Below are 12,669 nucleotides of genomic sequence, written 5' to 3'. Positions count from 1 at the left end.
GAGTGCTTGAGATGGATGCCTCACACGCACTAACTTATTCTTCCTCACACTGATCTTGGGAGGTGTTATTTATTCCATTTTACAGAGAAGGAAACAGAAGGTACTTTGAAGCACAAAGTACCACAGCTAGTAAACAGAGAGGCCAGTTGCTAATTTGCCCTTTATTTAGTGTAAAAATTAATGAAAATTTTCCGAATAATTCAGTCCTTTTTAAAAAAAAAAAAGACTTCATGAAGCATGCCATCCAATGAGCTGTGTGAACTGCGACAAGTCAGTGAACCTCTCTGGGCTATAGTTTGAATTTCTATAAAATCAAGAGGCTATTCTGGAGTGATCTACCATCTGAGAGCTTTTGACCCAGTCTTTAATTACCCTTATTCTCAAAGAAGGACTTCCTCTTGCCCAGCCCAAATCTCTCAAGACCCTAAATCGTACTAATAGGAAATAAATGATTAGTACTCATCAGGAGTACATCAGGAATTCACAGCCCTTTTGGCTGGACAGCACTTGTGCAGCTATGCTGTAACTCTCCTAAATCAGGACCTATGAATAGGCAGGAGGATGAAAAAATATAGTGAGTGCTGAAGGGTTTCTACCTCCCCTGGGTTTCTACCTCACTGCTCCCTGACAGCCACTGCAGCCAGTGTGCCTCAACCCTGCCATTGTTCCCTGTGCAGCACAGGTGCTCCCCCGCAGCTGGCCACCAGCACCACGGGAAGGGCCAATGCCTACCATGCTTTATCCCTGGACAGGCCTAGCCAAGACACACAGGCCGGACTGGCACAGCCTCCCCTGTACTCTGGGAGAGCACTGCCCAGGTAGGGGAAATAAGATAATATTTATGAGAAACAATAAAATCTGCAGCAGCATGTGCACCTTGAAATTCTAGGAGCCGTGAACTGAAAAGGCACTCCTTGACTTCCTGTGCAATTTGTCCTCACCTGGCCTCGGTGGGGAAGGGATCACACATACACACACATATATGTGCATGCATGGACACACATGTACACATATGTATTTATATGCATGTATGCATACCAACTGTCTCCTTGGGGTTTGCTAAGCCTCTTACATGAAGCATCAACAGCCCTAGGAAACTGTACTTATGAACTCTAATTCGACTGGAGCTTGCCAGCATTCCAGGGCCAAGTCAAGGCTTTTAAATAGCTGTGGACTAGATTCTGACCTCAGAGCACAGACTGGACAAAAAAGGGCCTAAAGATGCCAGGGAAGCCAAAGCCTACCTTTCTCACCATCCATGTCCCTCTCTCCTCTCCAGCCTCCCAAACCCACCCCATAATACATACACCAAAAAAGCATTAAATCCCAGAATGAGCAATCGGGTATAAGAGAGACAGACACCAGTTGAAGCTTTGTGAGTGGGTGTAGCTGTGTCCAGTGCTTGATCCAGAGATGACCACCAGAGGCAGTGTTATAATTTAAGTCAAGTCGTCTTTGGCACCCGCCTGCATCTCACAGTTTCGCCTCTTTGTTCCCATCCCAGCCCTCCTCAGGCACCCCTCCAAGCTGCTCTGTGCAATTCAACTAAATTTATAGGACACTCCTCCACTCGGCACTGTACTGAGGAATACAAAGTCATTCTGGTACTAGGTCTGTTGCAAGCTCTGTGACCTTGGGCTTCTCAAGTGACTGTGCTCTTGCTCCACCTTAGAGAAACTGGCATGATGCAAGAAAGATGACAAGGAACTTGTACTTAGCGGAAAAGCCTAGGTTTCTCATCAAAAGACTGGCAAATAAACCCGTATCTGTATGTTTTAAGTTAAAATAAGATGCTTAAGGCTTGTGTGTTTCCTTGTCTTATCTGTTCTAACCAATGTTTTCAAGTAACCTATCAACAGTAGTCCCATTTGCATTTGATGAAAGCATCTGCGATGATATCTTAATTCCTTTTTTTATTAATGTCTACAATTTGTGAGGGACTAAGGACGCACTGTGCTGGAACCAAAGGGAGGAGGTACTGGAGAGGTGGGGCAGGGTGGGGGGTCTTGAGCCAGGTTGATTGACAGGAGAAAGGATCAGGCTGGGGAAGGACACATGGACCCAGGTCTGTATGCAAGCCCAGAGTGGGGGGTCAGGGAGGAGATGGGGTTGGCTGGGGCACAGGAACTTGTAAGAGAGTAAACAGTAGGAAATAGAATTGGATAGGTAGAATAAGGAAGAGGGAAAAAATTATTATGCACCAATTAGTTTATCACATGATTTTGCATACTATATATAGTTTCATTTAATCCTAACATCCCTGGGAATAGGTGGGGCTGGGGATGGTGGTTCCTCAACCTCTAACAGGGTTCGTCAATGAAACTAACTTACTTGCTTAATCTCAAACAGCTAATTAGTGGTAAAACCTACATTCTAATCCTCCATTTCTGTCTCCAGGTCCAATGGCTATTTCTTTTCATTTTACCTCACCTACCAAGTTACTACCATGTTAACTTTCTAACAATATTATATGAAATGGATTATATGTGCAAATGAATATAAATAATATACAAGTATTGTTTAAGAAAATTAAGTGCTTATGAACCCACCCCTCAAGTACTAAAATATTACTAATATTATTGAAGTCCCATATGCCCCTCTCTTCCCAGCCCAGAGGTAACCACAATCCTGAAATGTGTGCCAGTGATACCTTTGTGCCTTATAATTTTACCACGTGTATTTGCTGTGTCATTGCCATTTGCCCCTCCAGATCCATTCTCCAATCTTCTCCATCCTTCCCGGTGCCCCCTGAGGCTGCCCTGTATGGACTGTATCAGGAGGATCCCTTGATCCCTGGCTTTCTGATGGGTTTGGCTAAAGTGAAGTGCTGACAGGAGATCAGAGGATGAGGAGAATGAGGTTGGGATGTTAGCTCCCCTGCCCTTCCCTGCTGGGTCACCCACCATAAGTCGGTTGCATTCCTCTACCAAAGGCAGGCAGCCCTCCATACAGCTCCCTGCCCACCCCTGGCTCCTTCAAGCCTAGGGAGGGTGAAGCTTCCGGACTGTTTTGCCAGCCCCCAGGGCACTACACCATTGTTTGTGGTTACCCAAACCTAGTGTTTCTCAATCTTTTTTTTTTTTTTTTAATTTTCACACCTGCCCCCAACCACTATGTAGCCTTTTCAGATTTTTTTTCCTAATCTTCTTCCCCACCATGAAATTTTAATACCACAGACATACTATGTATCTATTTATGTACTATACATATCTCTGCTTTATACATGACAAGAATAATACTTTTTTGCCTTCAAGAATCAATTTTTGCCCCCTTGGGGATAATATTGGCCTCATTGAGAATGCATACCCTAACCCAACTCACATTTTTTGTAAAGAGTGCCTTTAATAAGCTTCCTCAGCCACCCAGCTTGTGTGTGCCATCTCTTTCTTGCTAGAACACCGACTAGAACATACCTGTGTCCCTGAACAATATATTTTTAGTTTTTCTGGGTTTTGATCTTTACATAAATGAAGTGACACAATGTATTTTTCTTGGTCTTGCTTTTCTCACTCAATATAGTTTGGGAGATTCATCCATATTGAGGTGTGTAGCTATTGTTCATTTTCACTGCTGTATAGTATTGCGTTGAAAGGAACACATCAAAATTTACATGTTCATTTAGTGTTGATGGATATTTGGGTTGGTTATTCTGAACATGTGGCAAAAACATTCTTGTACGTGTCTCTGGGTTTGGATATGGATATGGCTATCCATGAATGTGGATGTGGATATAGGTATAGGCATAGATATAAACATAGATGGAGAGTATCTAGGGTACATAGCTCGATGTAGAATTGCTCCTGGTAGGGTATGCCTATCTTAACCCTTAGTAGGAAATACCAATTTATTTTCCTATACCTGTACCAGTGTACACTCACACTAATAAGGAGTTTTGGTTGCTCCACATTTTTTCCAGCATTTGTTTTTGTTAGACTTTAAAATTTTTGCTCAGGGGCTTCCCTGGTGGCGCAGTGGTTGAGAATCTGCCTGCTAATGCAGGGGACACGGGTTCGAGCCCTGGTCTGGGAAGATCCCACATGCCGCGGAGCGGCTGGGCCTGTGAGCCACAACTACTGAGCCTGCGCGTCTGGAGCCTATGCTCCGCAACAACAGAGGCCACGATAGTGAGAGGCCCGCGCACCGCGATGAAGAGTGGCCCCCGCTTGCCGCAACTAGAGAAAGCCCTAGCACAGAAACGAAGACCCAACATAGCAATCAATCAATCAATCAATCTTTAAAAAAAAAATTTTTTTTTGCTCATCTGGTGGGTATGAAATGGGTATCTCACTGTAGCATCTTGTCACTTGTTCGTTAGCCATTTGTGTTTCCTTTTCTGTGAATGCCTGTTTATGTCTTTTGTCCATTTTTCTATTGGGGTGTTTCTCTTTCTTCTTGATTCATTGGTATCCTTTGTATATTCTGGACACTAATCCCTTGCCAGTTACATATGTTGCAAATATTTCCCCAGACTGTGGCTTGTCTTTTCGCTCTCTTTAAGGTGAATTCTGATGAATAGGAGTTTAAAATTGTAAGGTAGAAAAATGTGTTAATCATTTCCTTAATGGTTTATGCCTTTTGTGACTTATTTGAGATACTCTTTCCTATCCTGAGTTCCTAAAATTATTCTGTAGTTTTTTTAAGATCTTTTAAATTATGCCTTTTACCTTTAAATTTTTATTCTGTCAGAAATTCATTTTTGTACATAGTAGGGATCCAGTTTCCTTTTTTTCCTTATGTTAATGGAAACTAATTTTCCAGTCTCACTTACTGAATAGACCCTCATCTCCCTTGCCTATCTTTAGTGCCTTCTCAGTCATATATTTATACATGTGTGGCTCTGTTTCTGGATTCTTTCTTCTATTAGTCTATTAATATATCCCTGAACCAATAACACAGTTCTAATTTCTATAAGCTTAATAATAAGTCTTGATAGCTGGTAGAGTAAGTCTCTTCTCTTCTTATCTGTTCTTTGCTCTTGGCTCGTCCCTGTAAAAGTTTTTAAATGGTTTGTCAGCTTCTTAAAGGGACTTGTCATGGGTAAAAGCAGGAGCAGGGAGCAGCATCTACATGCAGAGCAATGAGGACCACTTGGGGCAGAGTAGGTGATGAAAGGTGGTGCCAGTGACCAGGTCATATTTGAAATCCAGGAGCCAAGGCCTCTGGGAGCCAGAACAAGATCACCCAGTATGGGGAAGCTCAGCCAATGTCAAAAAGCGATATGAGGCTGTCTCTGCTTATTTTTTTTAACCCAGTGGCCCAGGGACATCATAAAGGTACTAAACCTCCGCCTTTGGGGAGGTTTATTAATGAACTGGAATTATTTATTCTGTAAAAAGAGAAAAACTAGGAGTGACTTAATTGTTGAATACTGTTCTAGGCCAAGGAGATAAGTGAAAATGGGAAAAGAGGACAGAGTTGGGGATTCAGACTCATAGGGATCAACTAATATCACAAGGAGACAAACCTAGCTGAACCCATAACACCCGCCTGTTTTCTTCCAAAAAGAATAGATGGTTCTGGTACAAATCCATATCCATTTACTGGTATTTTTGTTTGTTTGATTGTTTGTTTAGATAGCACTGAGCATTTGCTATGGGCCTGCCTCTCTTCCAGGAACTTACCATGTAGTAATTTATTTAAATCCTGCCTACCCCAACCCAAATCAACTCAGAGTATGTATCCAACTGATGATTTTCCTATCGGTATGCTCCCATGAGGAACAGACCTCTGAGAGAAGCTGAAGAATTCTGTGTATAGACCTTCCAGAGCCACTCCTCAAGCCAGGCTTTTAAACATTTCCTAGTGATATTGTTTATTTGACTAAAGCCAGGTGTCAAGTTATGCAGTTTAAAAACAAAAAGAAACAGGACGGTGGTGACAACATTTTCTCTGTGGAAGCAGGCAGAAGGAAGGGGATGAGCAGGAAGACGGGTATTCTAGAACAGACTGCCTGGAGCAGCCATTATACACGCCACAGAGACTGTATGAATAAGACCTGGCCCTCTGCTCCAGGCCAGGAAGTCCACGGTATCAGATTCCAGGTATTGGTAACAAACGTTTTCCAACAAGAAGGCAGCACCTCAAATCCTTTGTGGAGCAAGACAGGTTATAAATAGACCTATAAATTTTTTTAACTAGAAGGCAGCAGGCTTAGCACAGCTATTCTTCCTTGCTGGTTCTCCTCCCTGCGCTGCTTTGCCTATTAAATCCCTGCTACCAGGCAGATCCACCTGCCTCTTAGCCAATCTGCTGCAGCAGCCTCAGGAGTGCTAGGCTGGAAACTGGCTTCTATTGACTCCAGGTTGTGACCTTGCTTGTGGAAAAGTGTAAATCTTCCTATCTTCTCTCTGGCTAATTGGGCAGGAGGTAGAGGAGACAAGAATTTATGCTACAATTTTCCACCTGCTGACTAGAACACTAATGTATCCATTTCAGAGGCAGGCTCTGATTTTAGTGACAGGCTGAAGAGAAAAAGGATGTAGGCTGGGTTTCTGGAACATGTAGTGAAGACCTGCTCGTGGAGCTTTTAACTACAAGATCCGAAGACTGGTATTTTACTGGCCAAGTTATATGTGGCTTGTGTTTTGTGTGTGTATGAGAGAGAGAAGCAGAGAGACAGAGAGATTGATTTCATCTCTCCTAACAGATCCAAAGGCATCTGAGCATTCAGGGACTTAGAAATTATTTAGCCCAGGGCGTCTCAAACTTTGTTGTACATCAGAATCACCTAGGGCTTGTTAAACACTGATTGCTAGGTGCAGCCCTCAGTGTTTCTTTTTTTAAAAAAATAAATTTATTTATTTGTTTATTTATTTTATTTATTTGGCTGTGTTGGGTCTTCATTGCTGCACTCAGGCATTTTCTAGTTGCCGCTAGCAGGGGCTACACTTCGTTGCAGTGTGCAGGCTTCTCATTGCAGTGGCTTCTCTTGTTGCGGAGCATGGGCTGTAGGCGTGTGGGCTTCAGTTGTTGTGGCACGTGGGCTCAGTAGTTGTGGCTCGCGGACTCCAAAGCGCAGGCTCAGTAGGTGTGGCGCACGGGCTTAGTTGCTCCGCGGTATGTGGGATCTTCCCTGAGCAGGGCTTGAACCTGTGTCCCCTGCATTGGCAGGCGGATCCTTAACCATTGTGCCACCAGGGAAGTCCCCCACCCCCAGTGTTTCTGACTCAGTAGTTCTGGGTGGGGCCTGAGAATTTGCATTTCTCATAAGCTTCTGGGTACACTGATGCTGCCAGTCTGAGGACCACACTTTGAAAACCACTGATTTAGCCCAATGTCCAGATCACAGATGAGGAAACCAGAGCCCAACAATTAATAAACGTATGTGTTTAAGGGCCCACAACTGATAATTAGCTAAAGTCGGACTAGAATAGAGACTCCCGACTCCTAATCTGGTGCTTTCCCCACCACTTCAGGCTGGTGCATGGTCAGAGTGCCAGGGAGGTACCATTCTAACGATAACCATGTTATCCTTTATGGCTGAAGATTACCAGTCTCCACATTGTTTCCTCTTCTGCTGCCCTCCCCAGCCCAACGTCACTGGTCCTGCTGGCTCAGTACATAAATAGCCCAGCCCAGCCCACTCACTCCACCATCCAGTGGGACTAAGAATCAGGTCCTGTTCCCAAAGCTTGGTGCCTACTCCTAAAGGCTGGTGCCTACTCACTCCCCTCATAGCCTCACGGGTAAATGAGTGGAGATCTGAGGCCTCTGCAGTGACCATTGGTCATGCATATTGGCCCCGAGTTACAGCTCTTCCTACATCCTCCATGTTCATCAGAGCTTTGACCTTGGTGTCTGACATTTAATAAGTCTTTTATTCTGCTTAGCAACTAAGTCCCCTTCTGAGGCTGGAGCTCCACTCTGAATCACCATCCAGCATTGGGGGACTATGCTTCTGTTGGTCTTCTTCCTGTGCTGGACTGTTGGCCTATTCCCAAACCTGGTGACTGGGTCCTACAGCCCATGGGCAAACCTCCTACATGGTGTTTGCCCACCCAGAGGTCTTCTGAGCACTAATTGTCTCTTGAATTCCCCAGGGCTGTGCTCTACCTGCCAGATTGGAAATCCCAGGCTTGACCTGGTATAAGTCATTGCTGAGATTTTCATCAAGCCTTGGGATGCTTGTCTGCCTATCATGGGCCAGCTTCTCCATTGGATCAGTTCCCCAACCCCATCTCACCCTAGCCACATTCCTTGGTTTGCCCAGTGAGATTCAGCACAAAGATGTCCTAAAGAGGGCAGGTGCTTCGAGTGGGTTTTCCCCAGCATGGGGAAGGGATACACTGACCCATCCACAATGGTACCTTAGAGGCCTCTTTTCATTTGGAAGTGATGCTCCAAAGCCATGGTCTGAAAGCAGACAAAGAGTTGGCTCAATTATTCTGCATAAGGAATTGGTGGATACTGGAGGATGGAGAGAATACAAAAGAGAGGACCCTGGAGAAGGTTGGAGTAGTTTGAGTGACACAGCAGGATGCTGTAACCTAGGGGGAAAGGAGCCAATAAGAGATTCCCTGTGTGGCATGACCAGAGGACTTCTGCTGTTCAATTTTAATTTGTCTGCTGTGGGACAATATGACCTCTTCCCTGCTAAAAATCTGGATACACCTGTACAGCTTTTGTGGTGGAGACATGAAGAGTGAGAGAGCAAGTATAGAGAAACGTGGTCTGCTCCACTCTCCTCTGCTGAGACTCACGTGTAGCTAGCAGCATTGGATCTCGATTCTAGGCTGGAATCTGCTAGTTCCAGGTGGTCAACACTAGAGGGGTGAGCAGAAGCTAAAAGTGGGTCTGGGAGAAGCAGGGAGGAGTCTTTGACACAGAAACAACCGCGGGTAGACTTAGGCAGGGACATGAAACATACCCCCTGTTTGCCAAACATACTGGAGGCTTTGAAGGCAACTCTTAGATGACTGTGCCGGGTTATTCTGGGATTCATTGTCATTACACACTCACCATTTGAGAGAGCTGGCCTGATATGAGACACTCTAGAGTCTCTTAAATTTGGATCCAATTAACTTGGAATTTGTGTTCCCAGGGTCAGGGGTTTGGGTGAAATTATCTTTTTCTTGTCTGTGAAGAAACAAATCAGAAGTAGAGACAAGATGGTAGGAAACATGTTTAGCCTTTGTAAATTTAGTAATTCTTGGTTTATCGCCCTAGGGAAAAAATTACAATAAATGCATTGATAGTTAATGGGGGTTTACAGTTCTGGGGAAAATTGTTTTTAAAACCCTTGATCCTTTTTTTACAATTTGATTTGAGGATAGTTCCAAACCTCTTCCTAGCCACTCCCTCCCCTGTAGAGAGTTTACTCCTTTATTTCTCCCAAGCATACCTTGCATGGTGAGAAGATGCTATGGAAAGCCAGGTTGCCATTTTAAAGGCTCCCCCAAGCATCCTGGAATGGGACAAATTTTCTTTCTCGCCTCCAAGTAAGTGTCAATCATCAGGGCTGGAGTAGATTGTCAGGATGTGGCAGTGGGAATGAAAAGGGAGGCGAGGAAAAGGTTCTTGCTGAAACCATTCCCTTTCCTTCATTTGTTCCTAATCCAAGAGCTGCTGGAAAGTATCTCTCAGAGCACACCTTGGTCCTTTTCCTGAGAAATCCAAACTTGGAAGTGACTAGCAGGTCTAACTGTGCCTCTGTGGAATCTAAATTCTGGAAGGAGACAAAGAGAGTTCTGGAGGCCTCTGACTGAAGAGCCTAATGGATTAAATCCAAGTCTCTTAACAGTCCCAAAAAGCTGTCAGGGTGCCTGGGCAGTGTGGAGCCAATCTGGACGATGCATTCCAGATGGTTTGCCTTCCTTCCTTGGGTTTGGGGCCAGTTGGAGCTCCCGGGCGGTCTCCCAAGGTAGACCCCCAGAGAGCACAGGGCAACTGTCCAGATGGGAGGGACCAGGCTGAGGATCACTGTGGCAGGCTTGAAATTAGAGGGAAGGGCCCCCTCCTTTGTGTTGAGCATCTGGATATCATTTTTCAGGCTATTAAATAAACTAACTCTACTCTGCTAAATGCAGCCAATTCATTTTTTTCAAAAAGCACTTGGGGGCCAAGCAGTTGCCCCAGAAGGGATCCAAATAATTTGGGGCTATATGATATGGTGAAGCTCAGAGAGGGGGCTCCAAAACTCTCTAACAGGCATCCAGCCACCACCCCCACTCCAACCTCCCAACTTCACCAGTTCACGGGCAATGACGCCACCAACTGCAAAGACTCAGGACCACGCCAGGTCTTTGCAGTATATTTTACTTTTTGTTTTTGTGCAAAATGTATGAGGCAGATGTAGAAGACTTTCTTGTTGAAGGCTTTCTGATTAGGTTACTGAAAATAAGCAGGAGACAGATAGAAGGGTGGGGGCAGGGAGAGCATGTGAGAGAACAGAGAGAAGGAGCAGACTAGATGAACCACCAAAAATTCTCGGTGGACTCCAAGGTCTGTGAATCGGCTCTAGCCATGACTGAATTTTCTACTGCAGAAAGAAGGCCTGTTTGCCTATGGTCCTGTTGCAGCCATGTGGTTTGGCCGGCAACCTAAGGGCAGGCAGCTAAGAGCAGCCCCCTCCCCAAAGGGCCTGGGGAGGAGACAGGAGGTGAAGAGTGAGCTTCTACCTATGAGTGTCCCAGGCTGGTTGGAAGAGAAGCGGTCCCTGCTCTGGGGAAATCCAGGCTAACGAGGCAGCAGGTCCCAGCGCTGGGGAGCTTTTGGCTTACTAGAAAAGAGTAATCACAGAGCAGCATGCGATAAACAATTGCAAGGGAAGGGAATCCATAAATATTGAGGGGATACAGGGAAGGGGTGAGCAGAACAGTCTGCGATTATTTGGAAGGAGAAGAGTTGCTAACAGAGAAAACCCTTTCCAATCCAATAATAACCTTACACAGAGGAAGCAGAGGAAGCCCAGGCACAGATCCTGCCCAACCATCCCAATGTCTAGTCTGTTGCTTTTGGAACTGTGCTTTAGTCAAGCTATTTTGGATACATTTCCAGAGGGTAAGTATTAGAGAATTAAAATCTTACACACCCAATTAATCCCCGAAAGTCACCCTATTTGAGGAGTGAAAATGTCTTCTATATATATCTCCCAACTCTATGAACTACCTATGATGGCAGAAGCAGGTTTCCTAAAATTTTCAGCCTAGTCCATGTTGGGAGAAAGTGATGACATTCAGGACATAAATGTCTAAATATACATCATTATACATGAACAAGCCATGAATAATCAAATACACAAATCTGTATACTCCAGACTTGTGGTGGCATACCCCTATGTGATGTATCCACACACCCCTAACTCTTACACTTTGTCCTTAGGAATCAGTCAAGAGTATTGTTATTGCCATTATTTAGAGACCTCACTTGACCCTGGTCCTCCTGGATGCCTGCATATCTCCAGCCCCAAGCCTCAGACCCTCACCTCTCTTGACAGGGCTTTTCTAGGCTGCCAAACAGCTCCCTGTTGTATGTATTAATTAATGTTGATCTCGTTCATGGCAGCTCTGCTGTGAAATGTCAGTCCTGTTAATAGCTCACCATCAGGCTCTGTGCTTGTCTTCTCAGAGTCGTACCTCAGGACTAACCTTTACCTTCTTTTAGGATACCAGAACATTGACAGACTCTCAAATGCCATAAACAATAATTTTCTGAACCTCATCCGCCTTGTAAGTGAAACACGTCATGAGCACCAGCCAATCCTTCTGAAATAATATTGATGTAAGTGACAGGCATGCAAGGAAATGATAGGTATTTTTGCCTCCAGATTCAAATGGAGTGTTTTGATATTGTTTCCCAGACCAGAAGACTTACATGGTGGAGAACCTTCCTGGACTGAACCTTTCTTGCTCACTTGAATATTAAGAGAAACTTTCTCAAGGGGTCCAGACAAGTATTGCTCTAATTCTTTACATGGAGCAACATTAGTTCTTGTCTTGTTCATACTTGGTAACCAGTGTTGCTCTTCTGCATGATGTTATGTACTTTCCCGCTATGGTTGGACCTCTGCCCTTGTGACTCCTGCTTCTTCACAATAGGTTGATGAGGGAGCCCGGGACTCTCCCAATCAGAGAAACCTGAGACAGGCCCCAAATCAGTTAGCCTAGGGAACAGAAGCAACAGGGGCAGGGCATTGCTACCCAGCCCCAATTCCATGGCCATCCTGTCCTCATTTCTTTTCCTGGAGTTGCCATGAGCTCCACTTGAGGTAGAAGCTCTGGTGCTTGCTCAGGAAGGAGATGCCTGGGGAACAATTCCATGATGAAAACTGGACTCCTTAAGGCTCTGCTCTATAGGGGTTTGGTCTAGATTTCCTAGGATAACTCATCCCCCCAGAGGAAATGAGCTCATCTGGTCACTGACCTGACAGATGGCAATGATTTGGGTCCAGAGTGCCAAGGAAAACTCCCCAGAAGATTGCTGCTCCTCCCTGCGGCTTTAGTGGCAGTGCCACATGGATGGGTCTGTCTGCCTGGTAGCCTTCTCACACCCACAGAGTGTAAATACCAAGAGCAGCCACGTTCCTTGGGATCTGCATAGGGGATGCCTCTGAGGGCATCTGACCTGATTTGAGTCAGCAGAGGAGAATCTGTCAAGCCAGATCTCATTCGGGAAACGTGGAGCTGTTTTTAGACTCTGACCTGGTAGAGTCCATCCTGGAACCACGAGCTG

At 45.0% G+C, this 12,669-nt stretch overlaps 1 protein-coding gene across 1 annotated transcript in view; it reads left to right on the top strand.

Annotated features, from left to right (window-relative positions):
- Positions 1 to 11,735, top strand: part of CRIPT (CXXC repeat containing interactor of PDZ3 domain) — a 49,732-nt gene extending 37,997 nt beyond the window's left edge. Inside the window, exon 5 of the mRNA XM_057558046.1 lies at positions 11,602 to 11,735. Within this exon, the coding sequence (XP_057414029.1) occupies positions 11,602 to 11,711 (110 nt within the window). The 3' untranslated portion in view covers positions 11,712 to 11,735. The remainder of the gene's footprint in view (positions 1 to 11,601) is intronic.
- Positions 11,736 to 12,669: the final 934 nt, after the last annotated feature.

Source organism: Balaenoptera acutorostrata, chromosome 12 (genome assembly GCF_949987535.1).
Source record: "Balaenoptera acutorostrata chromosome 12, mBalAcu1.1, whole genome shotgun sequence".
In the NCBI taxonomy this organism is placed as follows: Eukaryota; Metazoa; Chordata; class Mammalia; order Artiodactyla; family Balaenopteridae; genus Balaenoptera; species Balaenoptera acutorostrata.
The sequence above is the reverse complement of the archived record's forward strand: the minus strand, read 5'-3'. Positions and strand labels throughout refer to the sequence as shown.